At 36.4% G+C, this 22,466-nt stretch overlaps 2 protein-coding genes across 4 annotated transcripts in view; one reads left to right on the plus strand and one right to left on the minus strand.

Moving 5' to 3' along the window:
• STYX (serine/threonine/tyrosine interacting protein) overlaps positions 1–12,531 on the plus strand; it is a 40,150-nt gene extending 27,619 nt beyond the window's left edge. Inside the window, exons 11-12 of one of the 2 annotated variants that reach the window (XR_011377260.1) lie at positions 612–763; positions 11,244–12,531. Coding sequence is in view for 1 of the 2 variants with exons in the window: in XM_030854988.2 (XP_030710848.1) it covers positions 612–685 (74 nt within the window). In the remaining variant the exon portion in view is untranslated. Of the gene's footprint in view, positions 1–611; positions 3,823–11,243 lie in introns of those variants that run through there. The other variant, XM_030854988.2, reaches the window with a different exon arrangement.
• On the minus strand, positions 3,515–20,633 carry GNPNAT1 (glucosamine-phosphate N-acetyltransferase 1). Of its 2 annotated transcripts, none has more exons than XM_030854990.3 (6): positions 20,427–20,633; positions 12,343–12,510; positions 11,267–11,329; positions 9,629–9,756; positions 8,642–8,703; positions 3,515–7,116 (listed from the first exon to the last, which is right to left on the minus strand). In XM_030854990.3, the coding sequence occupies exons 2-6, from the start codon at positions 12,494–12,496 to the stop codon at positions 6,969–6,971; spliced, it is 555 nt and encodes a 184-aa protein (XP_030710850.1). In that variant the 5' UTR covers positions 12,497–12,510; positions 20,427–20,633; the 3' UTR covers positions 3,515–6,968. The 2 variants fall into 2 exon arrangements, with proteins under 2 accessions (XP_030710850.1, XP_030710852.1); XM_030854992.3 differs by having other exon boundaries at positions 20,437–20,632.
• Positions 20,634–22,466: the final 1,833 nt, after the last annotated feature.

Raw genomic sequence — 22,466 nt, forward strand, 5'->3', positions numbered from 1 at the left:
TTCCTCCATTGAGACTCAAATTTCTTGATTATAACTGTTGGGCATATGGGGATAGCTCTGATTCTGTGTGGGAAATTTCTGTACTAGCAGACTCTGATGTGAAGAGTAGATAAAAGAAAATCTCTTATCTGCTACATGCTTCCTTTCTCCCAACTCTAGACTTGTTGGTAATAAAATCATATTTTCAGTGGAAAAAATATTTTTGGCAGCATCTGTGGAAGCAAAAGGATAATTATATCTACAAAATAAAATTGTACAAATGTACAGTGTCCTAAGTCACATGTTTATGGAGCCTAAAAAGCAAATTCCGTAACCAAACAATTGTGGACCGTTATCCCTTTAAAATTTCTATTTTCAAACTATTTTAAAAATTAATGTTCATTATATAAAATACCTTAAGAGGGAAAATGTCATGAAGATATAAAGTTCTTTGGGTTGTTTACAACAAAAGGATTTACAACAGTTTACTAAAAATTCAGTCATAGAATTTTCATAGTCATATATATGGTAACACTTCATGAAAAATGAAGCTTTTGCTAGTTGTAACATTCTAATGAATGAATTTATTTATTTAAGTTCCCATTATGTTATGTTCATGCAATAACTTTTAGGCAGTTTGAAGAGAACACATGAAGAAGAAGATGATTTTGGAAACATGCAAGTGGCGACTGCACAGAATGGCTGATTGAAGAGCAACAGTATAGAGGATGTGAATTTCTATTTGGGAAGGAGAAAATACTACAGACAGTAATAATGTAAAATGGTAAAAACACAAGTAGTTTCTTTTCACTTATATGTTGCTTCCAGACATGTTTCTCTGCAACTTGTTGAGCAACATTTTAAGATGTCGGACTTCTGCAATAGATGGCACTGATGGTTTTATTCCTTTTTTTTTTTTTAATTCTTTACAGTTTTATTATAAACAAAGAATTTTGGACTTGCAAAGAGGTATTATTGCAATAATGCACTTTTCATACTTGAAATTTATTTGTATGATATAAAGTTGTTACTTTAAACAAAATGCAAGTTAGGGGGGACTTGTTTATAAAATCTGGGTAATTTATAACAAAAGAATTTCCTAAAGTTTGCTAAAAATTCATTTTGTTTTACGTATTACATTTTAAAAATAATTTTACAGTTCAATTTTATGATGGAGCCTCTTACAGAAACATTAACAAATGCAGGAATCTGCCACATTTCTTTTTAATATAATTCAATAGCTTAATTATCTTTTAGTTTTTTTAAACTTCTTGATCCCATCTTAATAATCTTTAAATCATGACATTAGCCATCTGTCCTTACTTTAACATGATCCAAGTATTGCTTCTTTTCCTACTACCTTCCTAATTTTATCCTATAGAAAAAAAAGTTTAATGAACAAAGGAAAATGTTTCGCTTTATAATACCAGATGCTCAAAAACAAGGAGAGTTTTAAACTCAAGTGACTTTCCTTTAGCATTCTTAAAAGCCAAATGTTGTGTTTGTTCTTTTGAGTTGTGTAGCCTGTTTTTTCTTTGTCCAAAATGGTTCTAAATAGAATATAATAAACCAGTGTAGCACTATTTTTTTCCTAAACAAAGCCCAAAAAAGAAAAGTGCCTTGCCTCATTAGAAAATATAAAAAATAAATCCTCACGTCCTCTAAATTAGTATGTAGAACAGTGAAAAGTTTTGAACGTTTTTCTGTAATTTTTTTTAAACCATAAATTAGTTCAAACTGAAAGTCTTAAGGCTTGAAGAAACCTTAGTAAATTATTTGGAATATGGAGCATTTACTCCGTTCTTATGTTGTCTTAATGATTCTGTGAGATTGTTCTGGCTCAGAGAAATGCTTTTCTTTGAGGATGCATTTATTGGGGAAAAGTGATTGTGGGAGACTTCAGTGTATTATACATTAGTGTTGTAATCAGTTCTTGGCATTGCATTAATCCAAATTTCCCCCATAATTTGCATTAGCGAAGTCACTTTAGGGGTCCTAGGTTCTCCATGTTTTTATTTATACATATAAAAATTGTTCTAAGAAAAACATTTTTGCTATTTTAAGTATGATGTTGGGGAGGAGAGGAGTGTTTTTAACTTTTTATAGTTGGTGATTTAGGGTAGCACAAACAAAACTCCTTTGTATCTCACTTTTCTCAGTCCTCTCTTGAGGTGCTTTACTGATGGGACTTGTAAGGTAGCAAGTTACCTACTTCGCTTTCCTCCCTAACGTGTAATAATACAGTAAAAGCTTTTTTATCCAGCAGAGCAGGAGAGTGGCAGTGAATCAAAACTGCTTTCTTAATTAAGCGTTAATTCTGCTGCCCCAGGTGGTATTCCTCTTCTTATTTCCCTTCCCTTCCTTATTTTACCACCCTAAAATAACAGCATTATTGTCAATCCCATTGTAGTCTTGTATTCTGTTGTGATTAGGTCATTGGGTGTGGTGGTCTAGTATAGTCAAGATTTGCATTGAGTGTTCAGAAATTCCAGCTGGTGAAGTGCCAGATAATACAACTTTCCTGTATATAGATCATTATTGGTTAGGTCAGCAAAGATCTCTTTTGCAAACTAATAATCTGTGATGCTTCATTCCACAAAAACAGCTTAAAAGAATCTTCGTAATAGTCCATTTAGGTTTTAAAAATGAGGCAGTTAAGATTTTCTAAATTAATTTCTTAAATACACATATCCTCTCTAGTAGTCTGGCCAAGAGTACAGGTTTGGTTATTAATTTACAGTTGGTAATTTTCCACTTTTTCTAACCACTGAAATTTTTATGTTGGCACTAAAGTGCCTGCCCAGCACTGTATATTAAAGACTCTCACAAACACTAGAAAAAAGGACTGTCATCTTCTTGAGTACAAATTAATATGGACAAAAAGTTTATTCTTTCTATAAGAATACTGCAAGTTTGTTTTATCTTGGTTTCATTCTTCCACCCAGTGTTCAACTAGTTCTTCTGGTAGCTCTTCCTATTCTTCTGTTTTGTTCCATTTCTATAATTCCTCTGTTTCCACTGATGTTTTGTGATAGCTAACTACAGTACATTTAACCAATCATAATTTATTTTCTAGAATATTTGAGTAATGTATGAGTGACCCAGCACCCAATTTTAAACATTAAATATTAACCTGGGCACAGAATTTAAAATGATATTGCATCAAAACATAGGAGAACTGCTTTATTTTCCATTTTGAAAGTATGAAACTTCAATATTGAAAATATTCAAACTGGAATGGCAGTATTCTTACCTTGTAATTTCAGTCCATTGGTTCCTGTTAATTTCTTACCAGATGTTTAAACAGCAGTTACCTTTGTTTATTTGTATCTACTCTGTGGTGGAAGTATTAAACCATGATACCCTTTGCTACCAACTCTCAACCACCTAACTTTGAGAGCAGACTATTTGTTTTGGGAGGATTTTGTGCTTCATCTGAGTTTAGAAGTAATGTCAGAAAATGTTAAGCATGTCCTTTTAAAGAAAATATAAGGTTTATAATTGTCTTATTACCATGGTAATTTAAATGAATTAGAAGTATTTAACTGCAATCTTGAATTATAAAGTTGGGATACATATATAGAGATATATATCAAAATCTCAACTTGATGTAAAGTAAATGAGCAGTTACCTGGCAGACTTTTTTTTTTCAGATAACTGTTTAATCCATAATTCCATAACAAACTTAGCTTCACTTCAATATTTATTTTGTCCATTCATCAGTGCTCCAATAGGTGAATGATAGGAAATAGCTGAAAATTACTAAAAGATTTTATTTTTTTTTTATTGATTAGAAAAATAAGTTTCTGGGTCTTTGAATGCTGGATTTTTTTTTTGTCTTATCCATCCATGGCAGCTAAAAAAAAAAAAAATCACTCAAAATATTCAGGTTTACATGCTAGCTCTCTCTCATAGGGAGTTGCCATACCTCACAGTTCAAAGTGTATTTTGTAGATCAGTAACATTATACTGACATGTAATTGCAATTTACTATGCAGCAAAAATAATTCACAAAGAAAAATAACCTACAGTGTCTATTTAGCTTTGTACAGACAATTGCTTAAGTTACTCTGCTTTTAACATCTGTACTTGGATCAAATGCTTATGTATGTATAGGAATGTCACAGTGCAAGATGCTGCTAGCTCAGGCACAAAGTATTAAAATTATTTTGTGAAGATTGGTGGTTGTATTAAAACTGGTGTGCCATTATACCTCAAAAAGATTGAAAAGCTCATTTATACTGCTTATGCCTCAGAACCTCTTTACTTAGATTGTTGTCTTCTAGGTAAAAGTAACCCAATTTTAGTCCCACACAGATTAAGAAGGATGAATGAACATTGGATATTGAGAAGCACTTAAGAGTATTTTCTAAAACATTGTGATCACACATAAAAATTATGGTCAGTACACGGAAGGCCCAAGTTTCAGCTCAAGTATATATATTTTTTGGGGGGTGGTACGCGGGCCTCTCACTGTTGTGGCCTCTCCCGTTGCGGGGCACAGGCTCCGGACGCGCAAGCTTAGCACCCATGGCTCACAGGCCTAGCCGCTCCGTGGCATGTGGGATCTTCCCGGACCGGGGCACGAACCCGTGTCCCCTGCATCGGCAGGCAGACTCTCAACCACTGTGCCACCAGGGAAGCCCCAGCTCAAGTATATTTTAAACAATTAGTTGAACAAGTTTGGAGTTGAAAGGGAGGAAATTTGTGAATGAAGGAAAGGGTAAGGCCACATCCATAGAACAGCTTCCAGCTCATTAAAAAAAATACTTTTTGCTTTTAGTTTTCCCCTTGTTAGCCTACCTACATAATATTCTTCATCAAATCTAAGACATCATCATTAGCATCTCTACACCATCTTTTTGATCCTACTAAAAGGCAAAAAATATTGCTGAATAAACTAAGACAAGCCACTGATCATAAAATGCATCCACATTTCCAAATGTTACATGTAAAAAAGAAAAAAAAAGTGCTTGAGAGTCAGTGAAATACAAATATATAAAATACATGGAGCAAAATAAAAATCACAATTGCCACTTCGTTATACCTTTTCAAAAGTAAACAATGCTCAAAAGTGTATATATTGAAATGTTCTATGCAGTTTTTTTCATACTCAATTTTACCCACAAAATGGCTTAGAAAAATCAAATTTCTCTGGTTAACTAAAGCTAAATACAGATCATCAGTTTCCTCAATGACACAATTTTTATGTATTACACCTTACCTACAACTCTATTTCCTGTAGGGGGGGATTTAAGATAAGACCTTAAGAACACTATTTAAAGGGATTTATTGAAATAGCCACCTTATAGTTTTACTTCAAATTGTTCAGTGGTAAGAAATGAAATAAAGCATTTAATTTTGCCTTTTATTAGGGTTTTCTTTGGTGGTGTTTTTTTCCTGGCCATGCAGCACAGCATGCGGGATCTTAGTTCCCCAACCGGGGATCGAACCCATGCCCCCTGCAGTGGGAGCGCAGAATCTTAACCACTGGACCACCAGGGAAGTCCCTATTAGGTTTATTTGTTAACAGAGGTTTTAAATTACCAGACTGTACCTAGTACAGCTGGTGTTATCAAGGTTATAGGACTCCTAAAAAAGCAAAACTTAGCTTTGTTGCTTTCACTAGGGACAGATCAATTCATCTGCCTATATCATCAGCAGGTGAGTAGTACACCCTCTGTTGGTGAAGAATTTCTGTTGTTTTAGAAAGCCGACTTTAGCTTTACTGCATGGAGGGAAGTCTGGAATCTAGTTGAGGTAGGTGAGAATCAAAGGGATGAGAAACAGGTGATCTTTACTTTCTAAGCTCCTTTTACAAAAGGTACACAAAACTAAGATTTTATGAACCATGACTTGACCTAATAATTCAATAGACAACTCAAGAAAAGCACAGAAAACATTTAGATTCTAACAAAAGACTATTCATATGAACAGGTTTAATATAACATGAAATGTAAAAGATTCGAACCAGTAGTGAAGTATCTAATTCTTATTTCAACTTAAAAAAAATAATTAAAATAAATAAAATCAAAATAGGATAGTGACCAGAATAGTACCATTATAATCACATTAAATAGAAAAGCTTCCATCAACATTTTAAGAATGTAATAAATGCAGTATGATACATTTTAAAGTACTCCACTCAATTTTGTAATCCATTTTCATAAAAATGTTACTCAGAAGAGAGGCTCGGACACCCCTGGAAAAATGAGAAATCAGCTTAGAAATACATAATATGCCAGGATTTACTAATTCACCGTTAAAAAGTACCTTATATTTCTCTTAGATATTTTAAACAAATGAATAATTATTACATTTCACATATAAGACAGGTGGTACTTCAGCTACATTAGAATTATATCAACTTTTAGATGTACATTTAAATTGTCACATTTTATAAGAAGTTAATTTTCATTTCTCCTTATTTTAAAGGCTCACCAGGTTTGCCAGTATAGTATTAGGATCAGCAAATGTTGGACTGAACTACATTTAGTTATAATATGTCTAACATCCAATTTCACGTAATATATGTGAAATGATACACCCCTAAGTGGTATTTAGATATATTTCTTTGAAAAAAATATTAATTTTATGAATGTGATAAGAAACAGCCTTATTCACTGTATGCTTTTTTTTTTTAATGAGCAGTACAGATAGCAGACATATAACTTCTTACTACCTATACTGACTACTAAGAAATAAAGCCGAACTTTAGAAAAATACAATGCAAGAAAAGATTCAAGTTAAAAATATACTCCTTTGGTTAAAAATCATCCCCTTAACAATTTCATCTGTAATCTAAACTCAGCATGTCTCACCAGCCCAAAGTAATCTTCTAAATGTCATTATACTTGTATTACAGTGTTTTTTTCAATCCAGTATTTATTGGAGGTCACTGGGTTGCGGCAACAAAATACTTTAACTCTAGGAAGAGAGTGTAGCCTTGTTGCATCAGCTCCTTTGACAGATGTCTTTCTTAAAAGGTTTTACTTTAGAAACCTCTGACACATGTAGTTTTCTTCAGATACTGTATATCCAAACTTTTTATAGAAACCAGCGTTTTGTGGTAGACATTCAAGGGTAATCTTATAACAGTTCAATTTCTTGCTTAGCAAAGTAAGGGTTGATAATAACCTGAAATTAAAGAAAAAAAGGTAGGCAAGGCATAGAGCATTTGTTAATAAAAATGGATTTTAGTAACAATGTGAGTGAATATCACATAAAACTTCAAGTTTTTATTACAAATAGGTTTATTAGATCATGGCCCTTCCCACTATATTCATTTAAACATTCAAATTGTAAGTGGTTAAACATTTAAATCACCCAAAGCATTTGATTTTGTTTCAAATATACTTTAGTAATCTCCAGCCCATTAATAAATAGAACAAATATTATCCTAAACCCTGAACTCACCCTAAACCCTCTTTAAAAATAGGTTTTAACATTAATATTAACACCAAAGACTAGAAACCTTTTAAAAAATATGGCCAAAATTAATCTTTTTCCCTAGATCTATTCAAACTATTTAGGAATAGCCAACATAAAATGGGTAAATAATTGCTTTGTTCTTTATCATTTTTAAAGTTACTTAAATATTTGTGAAAGAATGTATTAGGTTAACTCTGGATTGGTTGTAACAAGTGTAAACAAGTATAACAAGTGTAAACAAAGCAAAAATGTATACATCTTTATAAAAACTAGGAAAGATCTACAAAAATTTACCAGAAGGGTTTTCTCATGTTGTATAGATTGAAAAATCTTATTCTGAAGACAGAACCTCTTGATTGAAGTTACACAATTATAAAAGGCATGACTAAGTTACATGGACTAGAAATACTAGAAATTGTTCTCTTTCATTCACTGATGTATACCAAAGACCTTGAATAGTATCTGGCATATAGCAGGTGCTTAATATTTACTGAGTGAATTCCTTAAAACTCAGAAGGGATAATATTAAAAAGCAAGTTCTATTTTATAAATAAGCAATAAACCTATGAAACTTACTTTAAAAGATTTAGATAAATGTATAGAGGATTACACTGTGAAGGCTGTTTCAGTACATGCTTCTAAAACTTTGTAACTGAGAACATTTCCTTTGTTTTTAAATATGACAGAGAAACGGACAAATTACTTGGCTAACCAAAAGTTTCTGTTTCCTACTACTATAAGAGTACTACTGGGGCTTCCCTGGTGGCGCAGTGGTTGAGAGTCCGCCTGCCAATGCAGGGGACATGGGTTCGTGCCCCAGTCCGGGAAGATCCCACATGCCACGGAGCGGCTGGGCCCGTGAGCCATGGCCACTGAGCCTGCGCGTCCAGAGCCTGTGCTTCCGCAACGGGAGAGGCCACAACAGTGAGAGGCCCGCGTACCGCAAAAAAAAAAAAAAAAAAGTACTACTATTAAAAGTTAATAACTAAGGTGTTGCTGTTTTAACAGTACACTTCCAATTTCCAACTTTATGGTAAAAATTATATAAAAATACCTTATTTCTTCATTAAATTCAGTCTAAGCTATGGAGTGAGAATGAGTTCATAATTAATGATGCTTAAAAAACTTCAAACAGTAAAACACTTTTAAAAAAGTATCTTGCAAGAAACTGTAAACTGAAACACAAAGAGTATCTAATTTATCCAGGGTTACCTTGTTTCTGCCTACTTACAATTTGCCAAGCTGCTTTCCTCTGCATTCATCACTAACAACAACATCTTCTACTCTTCCTCTCTGAAAATATTTACAATGTTTAAAGGACTAAGCATGTAGTTTTGTTTTAGTTAAATCAACAAGTGACAGTAAGAATTGATAAGTGTTTTGTAAACCTGAACTTTGCAAAATGCAAAGTTTTTTAACTTACTATTATAGAGGAGATAATACAATCAATCAATTTGTGGCCTAATTTTGCTTTGTCTCTATCTTAAACCTTCCCACCCCATTATTTTAAAGCAAGTCTCAAAATCCACATCACCAAAATGTAATCTTGTCATGAATGTACTACATCCATCATCCTACTCCTTGCTTAATTGCAATTTATTTCAGACATCCAAATACAGTTTATTAATTTCTAGTACAGAAACCACACCAAAATTCATACTTCACAGAATAATTCCAAGTGTTTTCTATCATATTCTCATTGGATTACCTAGGTTTTGTTTTCTTTACTATTTCATGTGAGTCATGAGGAGTGAAGGAAATCTACAGGCATTAGAAGTGCCACAATTAGAACGGAATATATTATTCTGAACCCTTTACCACTGGGAAACTGATGGGAATTTGTGTTAGTGTAGTATATTCAAAGTATTGTTTTTGAATAAAAATTAGCATTAGAGATTCCAAACATTACTGCCAAATTCCACGATGCTGACTCGATTTCTCTTTGTCTATACCAATTCTACACCTTACAGAACAATTTTTAGCAAACAATTCATATTATTAACACATTTTCTTCCTCATAACTCTTAGAAGACAATGGGAAATTGACTGTTACTAAGTGATTTCTAAGAAGCAAAACTTTTATTCTAGCCAATATTTAGCTCTCTCATTTTACAATAAAAAGCAGTGGGAAAACAGACTTGTCTAATGGTAACTCAAAGTCGATTTTGCTAGAAAACACATATCCATTTTACTCATAAGCATTAATATGAACACATACCTTAGCACAGGAATGGATGAATTTATGTTCTATTATCAGAGTTGCTGTAGCAACTATCTGTCCTAAAGTTACATCTTCCACAACTGTAACATAATAATCCCCAGATTTCTTCATGTGCTCAAAAGATTCTGTGGAAATTGGAAAATAGTGTTATGTGGCAGACATTAAACTTTATTAGGTGCCAGAAAAATACTAGAATTAGCTTACTTCAATAAATATTATTGAATATTTATAGCTATTTTACCACAGTAATTTTAAAGAAAATATCAATTATTAAAAATGATCAAGTAGTTGAAATATCAGCAATCAATATCAACTGGGACATAGTCCATACATTTAAAAACTCTTCTAGCAAAATAAGGTAAGACTAAGATAGCTATTTTAGATGAACAGCACTTAAAATACAAATAAATTGTACATGTTGCCATTTCTGTGATTAGTGTATGAAAACTTTTATATCTTCATTACTAGTTAACTTTAAATTGATTAACGTTTTCACTTAACAGATATTCACACAGAACAAAACTCTTTGCAAATTTTAATAAGAGAATGTTTATGTGTCTCCATTCTTTAATTTTTAGTCTTTTGATTTTAAAATAACTTGACAAAGTAGTTTGCAATTTTCCCTTTGTGCTCTCAAGTGTTCCATGATTACATGACCTGTTTTAGAAATAGAGTCATCATTTTTGTTTGCTTTGAAAGCACCTTGTGAAGTAGATAAAAAAGTAAGTCTTCATTTCCCAGCTTTTCCCAAAGCCACATAGCAAACAGGAGCAAAAGTGGAATAAATATCTTCCCCTCAAATTGACTTTTAGTACTTATATTGATGAAATAACATGATTTTTCATCTAATCTGATATGCCTGCAAAGAAGAATTCAAGAATAAAAACTGAGCCTAACAGTCTCAACATACTGTTTATTTCCACAGTCTTGTTCTAGTAATGGGTCTGGAGTGGGAAGAAATAAATTCAATGAAGGAAAAGAAACAATGAGAATCAGGAAATAATAATCTTCATCTCAGGAAGGTCATATAGAGTACAAAATAAAATTACCTATTGAAGGAAATGAAGAAAATAGGAAGACACTGTTAAGAGCATTGGATGGAGTCAGGAAGGTTGTAGTTCTTTTCTTACCAATAACTTCCTGTGATCTTGGGAAGTCATTTGACCTCTCTTTTAATTTCCATCCTCTCATATGTATTAAAAAAGGGGGAGGGATGAACTAAAAGATACCTGCCAACCTTAAAATTCAATATAAATGAACCAAAAAATAAATTTAGAACATATTTTCTTACATTTTTGATTGGGTGATAAAATTTCTGTGAAATGACCTAACCACATGAAAGGTAAACACTACAATAAAAAACACTCTCTAAGGTTGCCACACAGGCTCTGTGCTACAGTAATGATCTAAAAGTAGCCAGGTATTTTGTAAAACATGGTAGTTGCTACAATTGGATTCTAAAACAGTTCAGCTACATTAAACATTTAAATAAGAAAACAGCTAATTTGTTATTTGAATAATTTCGAGCTATTTGAACAAAACCACAAGTAGACACTGAATAGAGCTCTAAACAAAAATAAAATCTTGTTTCCCTTTATTTCTTTTCCTTCAGGAAAAAGAGACTGTAGGACTTACTCATAAATTGTTCCGGGTTGACAACTCCAGTCTCTGTCAGCTGACCTAGTACCTTAAAAAAACCTAGTTTTGAAAAACAGATTTCAAGTCATGAGAACAGCAAATGAAATATATATCAAAAGAAGTAATGTGTCAAGCTGGTGAGCAATTATTTTTTCAAAACTTTATGTAATGAACTATTTTAAAATATTAAACTGAAACCCATTATTCTTTCTATTATCACTACGTAAAACAAATAGTAGTAGGTTTTACCAATGTTTTTGCCTGCATAACATTTTTGGAATAGTGCTGACCTTAATACTCAATATTTACAGAACCAGCATGTACAGTTTTCAATGTAATTTGCATTACATTCAACACAAGGGATGCCGAATTTTCCCAAATATGTGCTTTGGTTTTACTTAAAAATGCAAGATTCTCATTATGACCAAATATGATACTATTTATAAAATAAAATATAAATAACATTGTTGAGACTACAGTTTTTAAAGATTCCTGATTAATTTCATTAATGTTACTTTAAATTAATGTGAATAGCATAGAATGTTGAGAATCTTAACTTCTATACACCCAATAATTAATATGACCAAAATATAATAGTTTCTTAAGATTTCCTACCAAGAAGAAAACTGTAAAAAGTTGATTTTTGATTACTGAAATTTAAGGAAATCATTTTGGAGAATTTAGATGTTAAAAAAAGGAATACATGTAGACAAAACCTTTTGCAACTTATCCAAGGCAAATTATCTTTATCCTCATTCCCTATCCAGCTTCTTAGAGAAGATTCTTCCTTACGTGTCATTATACAAGATAATTTCCCCTTTTTGGCTGCTTAATTAGGAAGGAACACTGTTGTACTTAAGTCATTTGAAATACTGTAATACAGTACTGTAATACAGTAACATCTGGTCTGTACACATTGGAATTGAGTTCTCAGTCACTTTAAAATTTAAGCACAAAGAATAATATATAAGTCCAATAGTATTTTTAAAAATTATAGGCATCATCATCGTGTTTGTGGAGAACACAGAATGCTAACTATAAGTCTAACCAGAATTTGTAAACTGAGTCCATACCTCTATTTAAATCAGCAGTACAAAGAGGCCTCAAAACCAAACCTTCTCCAGGATGTGTTGGGGAAATGGCTGGAGAAAATGTAGCTGTATTCTGACTCCAGTCCACTTCTTTGAGTAGACTTGGGTCAAACATAGGCGTTTCATCAGGTTTCATCTTTGCAGTAAGGTCTAAAATAAAATTTTAAATGTTAAGCCATTTTGTTTAATAGAAGATTGTTGATTGTCAAGAATGTCAATTTCTTTCTTTTTTTTTTTCTTTTTTTTTTTTTTTTGCGGTACGCGGGCCTCTCACCCCTGTGGCCTCTCCCGTTGCGGAGCACAGGCTCCGGACGCACACCCAGCGGCCATGGCTCACGGGCCCAGCCGCTCTGCGGCACGTGGGATCCTCCCGGACCAGGGCACGAACTCGTGTCCCCTGCATCAGCAGGCGACTCAACCACTGCGCCACCAGGGAAGCCCAAGAATGTCAATTTCTTAATAAAAATTAATGCAATTAAAAAAATTCTTTAACAGGTATGCAAGATATTTTATTTTAGCCTATCCTGACTCTAACATCAAATGCCACAGCTAGAGCTCTATAGAAAACTCACAGATTCTATCAGACAGTAAACAAGTAACTAAATTTAGAAGTTTTACACTTGAAAACTCCATTTTCTAATAGGACCTTTAAAGCATTTTTTCCTCTGGGTCAGTGCTACTAGTGTAGCACTGTGAATAGCTGACTTTTCAGGAGCTCGTTTTTTTTTTTTTTTTTTACATTATTTAATTTTATTATTGGGCTAAGGAGTAACTCATCAGTTTTTTACCTGACACTAAAGAAGACTTCCTGGGCGTGTAACTTTTTTTTAAAATTATTAACCATGAACAGAAAATTCTCTGCATTCACTGGAATATTTGGTCTCAGCTATGACAGATTCACACCAAGACTATCTACTGGATTTTGTTTTCACAGCAGTCTTTCTAAAAATCTGTAAGTTTCTCAGCTACATCTAAGCAGCTTAAGAATAGCCAGTGTCACAAAAACAGAAATATAGATCAATGGAACAGGATAGAAAGCCCAGAGATAAACCCACACACATATGGTCACCTTATCTTTGATAAAGGAGGCAAGAATATACAATGGAGAAAAGATAGCCTCTTCAATAAGTGGTGCTGGGAAAACTGGACAGCTACATGTAAAAGAATGAAATTAGAACACTCCCTAACACCATACACAAAAATAAACTCAAAATGGATTAAAGACCTAAATGTAAGGCCAAATGCTATCAAACTCTTAGAGGAAAACACAGGCAGAACACTCTGACATAAATCACAGCAAGATCCTTTTTGACCCACCTCCTAGAGAAATGGAAATAAAAACAAAAATAAACAAATGGGACCTAATGAAACTTAAAACCTTTTGCACGGCAAAGGAAACCAGAAACAAGATGAAAAGACAACCCTCATAATGGGAGAAAATACTTGCAAATGAAGCAACTGACAAAGGATTAATCTCCAAAATTTACAAGCAGCTCATGCAGCTCAATATCAAAAAAATAACCCAATCCAAAAATGGGCAGAAGCCCTAAATAGATATACAGATTGCCAACAAACACATGAAAGAATGCTCAACATCATTAATCATTAGAGAAATGCAAATCAAAACTACAATGAGATATCTCACACTGGTCAGAATGGCCATCATCAAAAAATCTAGAAACAATAAATGCTGGAGAGAGTGTGGAGAAAAGGGAACCCTCTTGCACTGCTGGTGGGAATGTGAATTGATACAGCCACTATGGAGAACAGTATGGAGGTTCCTTAAAAAACTAAAAATAGAACTACCATACGACCCAGCAATCCCACTACTGGGCATGTACCCTGAGAAAACCATAATTCAGAAAGAGTCGTGTACCACAATGTTCACTGCAGCTCTATTTACAATAGCCAATACATGAAAGCAAACTAAGTGCCCATCAACAGATAAATGGATAAAGAAGATGTGGCACATGCATACAATGGAATATTACTCAGCCATAAAAAGAAACGAAATTGAGTTATTTGTAGTGAGGTGGATGGACCTAGAGTCTGTCATACAGAGTGAAGTAAGTCAGAAAGAGAAAAGTACTGTATGCTAACACATATATATGGAATCTAAAAAACAAACAAAAGGTCATGAACCTAGGGACAAGACGGGAATAAAGATGCAGACCTACTAGAGAATGGACTTGAGGATACGGGGAGGGGGAAGGGTGAACTGGGACAAAGTGAGAGAGTGGCATGGACATATATACACTACCAAATGTAAAATAGCTAGTGGGAAGCAGGTGCATAGCACAGGGAGATCAGCTCGGTGTTTTGCGACCACCTAGAGCGGTGGGATAGGGAAGGTGGGAGGAAGGGAGATGCAAGAGGGAAGAGATGGGGATATATGTATATGTATAACTGATTCACTTTGTTATAATGCAGAAACTAACACACCACTGTAAAGCAATTATACTCCAATAAAGATGTTAAAAAAAATAGCCAGTGTTTTTCATACTATTGAAAAATGATCAATTACGGTATTTTCCTCTCTTTTGAACATTCAGAAATGGTCAGGTTCTTATTAGGTGTGGTCTAATAAAACTGAGACTTGGGCTTCCCTGGTGGCGCAGTGGTTGAGAGTCCGCCTGCCGATGCAGGGGACACGGGTTCGTGCCCCGGTCCGGGAAGATCCCACATGCCGTGGAGCAACCAGGACCGTGAGCCACAACTGCTGAGCCTGCGCGTCTGGAGCCTGTGCTCCGCAACAAGAGGCCGCGATAGTGAGAGGCCCGTGCACCGCGATGAAGAGGGGCCGCCACTTGCCACAACTAGAGAAAGCTCTTGCACAGAAATGAAGACCCAACACAGCCAAAAATAAATAAATATTAAAAAAAAAAAACTGAGACTTAAGATATAATGATAGAAAGAATGAAAAACATATGAAGCATAAAAATGGCTGGGGGGGGGGCGGTGCTTCCCTGGTGGCGCAGTGGTTAAGAATCTGCCTGCCAATGCAGGGGACACAGGTTCAAGCCCTGGTCCGGGAAGATTCCACATGCCACGAAGCAACTAAGCCCATGTGCCACAACTACTGAGTCTGCGCTCTAGAGCACGCGAGCCACACCTACTGAAGCCCATGCGCCTAGAGCCCGTGCTCCGCAACAAGAGAAGCCACTGCAGTGAGAAGCCTGCACACCACAACAAAGAGTAGCCCACGCTCGCCGCAACTAGAGAAAGACCGCACGCAGCAATGAAGACCCAACGCAGCCAAAAAGAGAAAAAAAAGGCTGGTGGGGCACACTTCTGTGGAACAGAGCTGCTGGAGGAAAGTCTTTCTAACAATTATTAGGAGATTGTAAGGCAACCCTGAACTTTGATTTGTAAGCCCATGCCCAGCTAAAGAAACCATAGTTGACCCTTGAACAACATGGGTTTAGGGTGCCAATCCTCCACACAGTCAAAAATGCGCAGTCGAAAAATCATGTATAACCTATAGTCAGCCCTCTGTATCTGCAGTTCCATATCCGTGGATTTAACCAACCTTGGAATGTGTAGTACTGTAATATTTACTGTTGAAAAAAATGTGTATGTAAGTGGATCCTTGCAGTTCAAACCCGTGTTGTTAAGGGTCAACTGTATTCTATTTGATACCTGCCTGTACTTCTTTGAAACAAAGAATTTAAAGATATATATCCATAACATACTACCATAAAACAAAAAAGCAATGCCAGAAAAATTAAAGTCCATTTAATAACAGATCAATTTCCCCAATAACCCAACTCCCAGATGTTCCCTATTTCATAAGTCACAATATGCTTAAGGGCAACTATTCTTAAGTTTTCCTTAAAGGTCGACTGAACTGTATAACCCTATGTAACTATTATATATAGGTAATATATATATATATACTCTGCTGCAGTATAGCAGAGGCTTTGGGAAGGTACTGTGATGTAATAATAGAAGTTAACATTTGTTCAGCACTTATGTGCCAGCATTGTTCAAAGAACTTTACACATTACTAATTCACTTACTATAACAATCCTACAGGGTAGGGATGATTATTATCTCCATTTCAACAGCTGAGGAAATGCAGGTGTAGACAAGTTAAGTAACTTGCCCAAGGTCACAGAATTAGCAAAGCTGAAATTGAAACCTAGACATGGAAAGAGCATGAGCTCTGGAGTCAGACCTGGTGTTCAAACATCAACTGTGTGATGATGGCTAAGGAAGTTAAACTGAGAATGTTTCCTCATTTGTAAAATGGAGATGAAATTGTTAGAAGAAATGAATTACTGTATACAAGTACCTAACAGTGCCTGGCACAGGGCAAGTGTTCAACAAGATACATTGATACTTCAGTTAGCAACTAATTTTAAATTTATTTTTATACGTTCTTGTTAACTTTGTTCACCTTTAAATTAATTCGTGAGTCAGGCACTGTGCTGGGTACAGGAGCTACAAAAAGATGATCTATTATGTTTATGTTAAACTGAAAGTTAGCATTCTTAGAAAGGAAAGAAAGAACTTAAAAATAATAGTTACTATGTAGAATACTGAGAGGTTTGTTTTCTTTCCCTCAAAAAGGACTCAGATCATGTTATGCTGTAAAAACTATGCCTGGATCTAAGAATAGTAATGAAAGGAAATTGTGATGATTAAAACAATCATTCATAAAATTTAACAAGCTTATGGTCCACTTGAAACAGATTTTTTGTAGATTAATTTTAGTGCATGCACTTTAGTATTTGCCCCTGATAATTGGACCCCTGAGGCTTTTGAGAGTACTCTAATCTGAAAGATGGATAACAAAATTGTTTTTCAGGTATACAGATAAACAGGCTAAATATTTACCAATAAAGTAAAATGTGTACATTAAGTGCAGAAGTCAGAAAGTATTACAAATTTAAGTTCTTCAAGACAACATACCATTTAAACATTTTGATGTTCATGCTATTTAACATACAGTTGTAAGCATGAAGTTTAAAGAAAGCTCAAAAGGAAATGTGGATGGACATTAAGATAATTTAAAGTTAACTAGATTTCGTCTTCCTATAAAGTTGCCTGAGTTTACAATGAAATGTGCCTAGAAAACTCGCAAAATAGGGTTAATAATTTCTGAGAGAGAGGGGAGAGGTACACAGGAGAAGAATTAGGATTATGAAGCCTTTAAAGAATTTTAAACAGTAAATACTAATATTTTCCTGTGCTTTTCTTTAATCGATGGTCTGATTCCATGAATGATAAAAATAAATGATACTGGCTAATATTTATTGAGTACTTTATATACAAATGAAAATACAATGAAAGATCTATCAGACTAGAAAGCAGGCACAGTAACTAGCTCAAGATAACAGAGCAAATAAGGAACAGTGAGGATTCGCAACCAGGTAGCAGGGCCAGCTTCAAGGACACAGGGCCCCACACTTAATTCTCTGCTGCCACTGTCGAAATTGTTAATGTTGCCACAAATTATGCAACCATTCCTGCATGACTCCAGACTCTATACTCTGTTGTACGGAAGAGGCACTAGTGAAGGTGAATTCTCTACTTTATTGCGCAAGAGTTTAAAATTTAGTCAAAGCAGCACTTATATTTGGAAAGTAAGAATTTCAGGCTAGTTAAAGTACTGAATGCATTCTGGATAGAAATAAGAATCCATATTCTTATGGCAATCAAAAATTAATATCAGGGGACTTCCCTGGCAGTCCAGCGGTTAAGACTTAGCCTCCCATCGCAGGGGGTGCAGGTTTGATCCCTGGTTGGGGAGCTAAGATCCCACATGCCTCGTGGCCAAAAAACCAGAACATAGAACAGAAGCAATATTGTAACAAATTCAATAAAGACTTTAAAAATGGTCCACATCAAAAAAACTTTAAAAAAATTAATATCAAAATGTTTACATGAGCTATTTTACAAAACAGAGCCATACTTAAGGTTACCTTCTTTTATCTTATTCTGTCCCCATACAGTAAATTCTGCTGGTGCCCAATTAATATGCTGGGCAAGTTAAAGTAAGATGTGATTTGATACTAAATTTCAAAAGCATTTATAAAAGAGCAAAACAGGTAAATTTATTTGGTTTACAAAAGAAATAATTTTCAGCATCTTAAAGTGCCCGCAGTTACCACAATATAGGAAATTTCAGTAAACAGAAACGCACAGTTGTTTGAAGCTGAATTTCACCATTATCATTGGGGTCTTATTTTGTTTTGTTTCTTTTGGTTTTGCTTTTTTTGGTTTTTTTGGCCACGCTGCTTGTGGGATCTTAGTTCCCCAACCAGGGATCTAACCTGGGCCTACAGCAGTGAAAGTGCCGAGTCTTAACCACTGGACCGCCAGGGAATTCCCTCATTGGGGTCTTATTTTGAAGATTTTAGATTAATTTTAAAAAGTAAACCCTAACCCTTCTTAAGTATTTCTCAAGTACCTTTTCTGTTTAACTACTAAGTTAACAAGCATTTAAAGGCCCATATATGCCTAACCTTAGCCCAATAAATGCCTAGTGAATGAATAACGAATGGTATAAGACTTATCTGGAGATCACATTTCAGAATATCTAGAAGAAAAAAAGATTACCAAACTGCTACAAGTGATATCACAAAAACCATACACCAAATTCATTTTTACTAAGATCACATCAGGTTTTCAGTCGGTTGACCATTCTTTGGACAGTTTCAACAGGTTTCTCAGCATCTATAGTGCACTAGAATATACGAGGGGAGGAGCTGCTGTTAGAATCAAGCAACTGAGAGCAACAAGTAATAAGATACTGGGAATGAAGATTTCAAAAGTTGATATAAAAATTTAAAAAAACAATCTAATGTCAAATCTAAATGGACTTTACATATCTCAAGAGCTTTCAGGGCATTATTGTATGACTTCAGTACATGGTTAAAGCAGGAAGGGGGCCCGTGTGCTGTTTGAGACTTTGGGGTTCGTCTACATACATTTTATAACTATTTCAATAGTAATTTGACTGAATTGTGAATCTAAAGAACACTTCATTCGGTGATGATTTTAATAAGCCTAGCTATATTTATTAAGTTATTCAATTACACTTCAGTTGAGAATTTTTAAATTTCCTGATAGTTTATTTGATCCCTGTGACTTAGGCATTATTCCCAGTCTACCCATGAGCAAGCTGGAGCACGTGGAGCTTTCAGTACTTGACCCCAAGGTAACACAGCCAATGAGTGAATTGGGACTAAATCCTCCGATGTTGTTCTCCCGTCTTGAGCTCTACAGTACCATACTCAATAGAAGCCAATATTTACATCATCGTGCCAGACAGGGAGGTGTCTCCCCTATTCTAAAAAATGTCAGTGAATCCTGCCTAATGAAACTGACCTAAATGATTTCTTGAGGTCCATTCTAGGATTTATTCACGAGTGTATATCCTAACAAAACTATAGTCGCCCTTCAATTTTTTATGAAATTTTAAGAGTTCGATTTACATAAACAGCTCCTATAAGAGAAATCACAGTACTCAGTGTTTCTAGGGGTAGAAGCCCCCGGAAGAGACAAAGGATGTCCGTCTTTCCTGCGGTGAAAACCCCGATTTAGTCAGTGCAGGTGATCTTCGGAGCAGAATCATGTCCTCAAGTGGCTCCTGACCGCCGTGGGGTGCTACGCGGAAAGGAACGGTGGAAAACAGGGCCAGAGGCGTTCGTGCCCATTTCAAAACCGATGGCGGCAGAGACTGTGAACAACTGTCCAATCCCCCACGCTAAAGCCTGACGAACGAAAAATTAGTTTCGACCTCAGTCTCTGTTCCTGCCTGCTAGGGCCACCTCCTGCACGGCTGGACCACTGGCCATCATCCCTAACCTCTGCTCCACACGTGTGTCCGCTCAACTTGCTCCAAACTGCCCTCTACGCCCTCATACGCACCCAGCTGGCGAAGATAAATGCCCGGCTCCCCGAACGGAACCTCCCCCCGCCCCGGACCGGGCCTAGCCCGCCTCGCCCGGGGGGTAGCAGTCACACCTGTTTGATAAACCTGAAGGGCAGGCCCCAGCCGGCACCCAGGGCATCCGGCCGGGCCCCGCTCTCTCTCCCCGACCCCCGGTCCCCCTCACCCGTAGAGACCTGCAGTCGGCGCTCCTCTCCAGGCCCGTCGGATTCTCACCCACCCGGGTACACAGCACTAGATCCACATCCGGCTTCAGCGGCAGCCCCACCTCCTCCACCTCCGGCTCTACAGTCTCCCGCAAGGCCGCTGCTCCGCGAGCCGCCGCCAGGACGTGGCAGCACCGACACCTCCAGCCCGCCCCTGCCCGCTTACGTAGGCCGCTTGCAGGCGGAGGAGGCAACTGCGGGCGGAGGCGGGGTCGAGAGCCTGGGGGCCGGGCGGGGGCGGGGCCTGCGGCCGGCGTCCGCACGTGAGGCGGCGGCGGAGACGTCGTAGGGACTCCACCAGGCAGGCGTGCCGGCAATGAGTCCTGGCACCGCGCGGCACCCGCTCCTCGCTCCCTAAGGCTTCCGCCACGGCCTCAGCGTCTCGGTTTAACTGGACATAATTCTGCCTCGGAGTCAGCTAAGCACTGTAAGTGGTGACTAGTGTGTGCATCTTTGGTTCCCAGAGACCAGAGTCTCGGCCTCTTCCCTCTTCGTTTGCCCCTCGTTGCACCTTCCCTCGTAGTCAGTTCTTTCACTGATTAGGACTTCAGCTACTCGCTGGAGGCTCGAATCTCCTCATCCCCAGTTTTCTGAGTCACACATCCTGCCTCTGTGAGGTGGGACCCCTGCATTCTACTCTGAGACTACGTTTTATTTCTCGCTCAGATCCTTTTTGGATGAACACGGGGGTTAGGACAATGATTCTCAGCTGCGGCGATTTTGCCTCCCAGGAGGCAGTTGGCAATGTGTGGTCATTTTCAACCTCAAGTCTGGGAGAGAGGTGTTACTGGCATCTCTCCAGATGATAGAGGGTAGATATGGGTAGAGATCAGGCATGCTGCGACATGTTTTACAATACAAATGACAGCTCCCCACAATAAAGAATTACCTGGCCTGAAATGTCAGTATTGCTGAAGTTGAGAAACTCTGGGTTAGGAGAAGAAAACTGACTTTTCTCTGAACTCCCACTTACAAAGCGTCTTACCTAACTAGCACGTGCCCTTATTTTACAGATTGGGAAAGAGTTTCAGAGATGTTAAGTAATTTGCCGAAGTTATGTAGCTAGTAGCTCCCATTCCTTGCCTTGTACCATAAATTTCAACTGATTGAAATTGTTCTTAATACGGTTCAAAGAATTAACACCATATACAGTCTGCCAGAAATAATATTTTCTGCTTATTTGTGAGACTTAAATTTCAGATAACTCTTTTGCTGATTGATGTATTCTCATAACTTCAAATATCTCTGTATCTATCCTTGTTTTTACCCTTAAACATACAGAAGAATTAAGACATAAACAAAAATAAACACCACTAATCTTAAACATATAGCCTTGTTTTCTTTCAGACTTCTGGCCCTATGTTTACAATGAGCTCCTCCTGAGCAAAAGAACCCTGTACATTTTATCATTTATCAGAGTGAAACAATTAATTATAAAATGTATCAGAGACCACAGGAGTTCTAAGAGGTACCCCCAAAGATCTGCATTTGAGACATACTACTCCTTACCCTCATTGTGCCATAGGAACCCAATTCCTCTTCAGCAAAGTCAGTCACTCTGACCAGACAGTGACCCTTTTTCTTTGTTGCAATGAGCAGCCCAAGGTAGCCAGGTGACAACGTCACCTTCTAGTTTAATAGAACTGTTGGTGTGTCCTCTGGTGATTTTTATTTATTTTATGGATTCTTTTTTTTAATAGAGATATAATTGGCATATAACATTATATTAGGTTTAGGTGTACAACACAATGATTTGATATATGTATATATTGGGAAATGATCACCACAATCAGTTTAGCTAACATCTATCACCACATATAGTTACAGATTTTTTTCTTGTGATGAGAACTTTTAGGATTTATTCTCTTAGCAACTTTCAGATATATAGTACAATACTGTTAACTATAGTCACCATATATCACATTATATCCCTGGGCCTTATTTATCTTGTAAGTGGAAGTTTGTATCTTTTGACCACCTTGCTCTCATTTCACCCCCCA

The sequence above is a fragment of the Globicephala melas genome, chromosome 2, assembly GCF_963455315.2.
Source record: "Globicephala melas chromosome 2, mGloMel1.2, whole genome shotgun sequence".
In the NCBI taxonomy this organism is placed as follows: Eukaryota; Metazoa; Chordata; class Mammalia; order Artiodactyla; family Delphinidae; genus Globicephala; species Globicephala melas.

Excerpts from the sequence above, each read along its gene's own strand:
- GNPNAT1 (XM_030854990.3), bottom strand. The coding sequence starts at position 12,496 with ATGAAACCTGATGAAACGCCTATGTTTGACCCAAGTCTACTCAAAGAA. Across the intron at positions 11,330-12,342 it reads TACTGCTGATTTAAATAGAG|GTTTTTTTAAGGTACTAGGT; the intron begins GTATGGACTCAG and ends TTTCAAAACTAG. Across the intron at positions 8,704-9,628 it reads TCATCCATTCCTGTGCTAAG|AGAGGAAGAGTAGAAGATGT; the intron begins GTATGTGTTCAT and ends AAATATTTTCAG.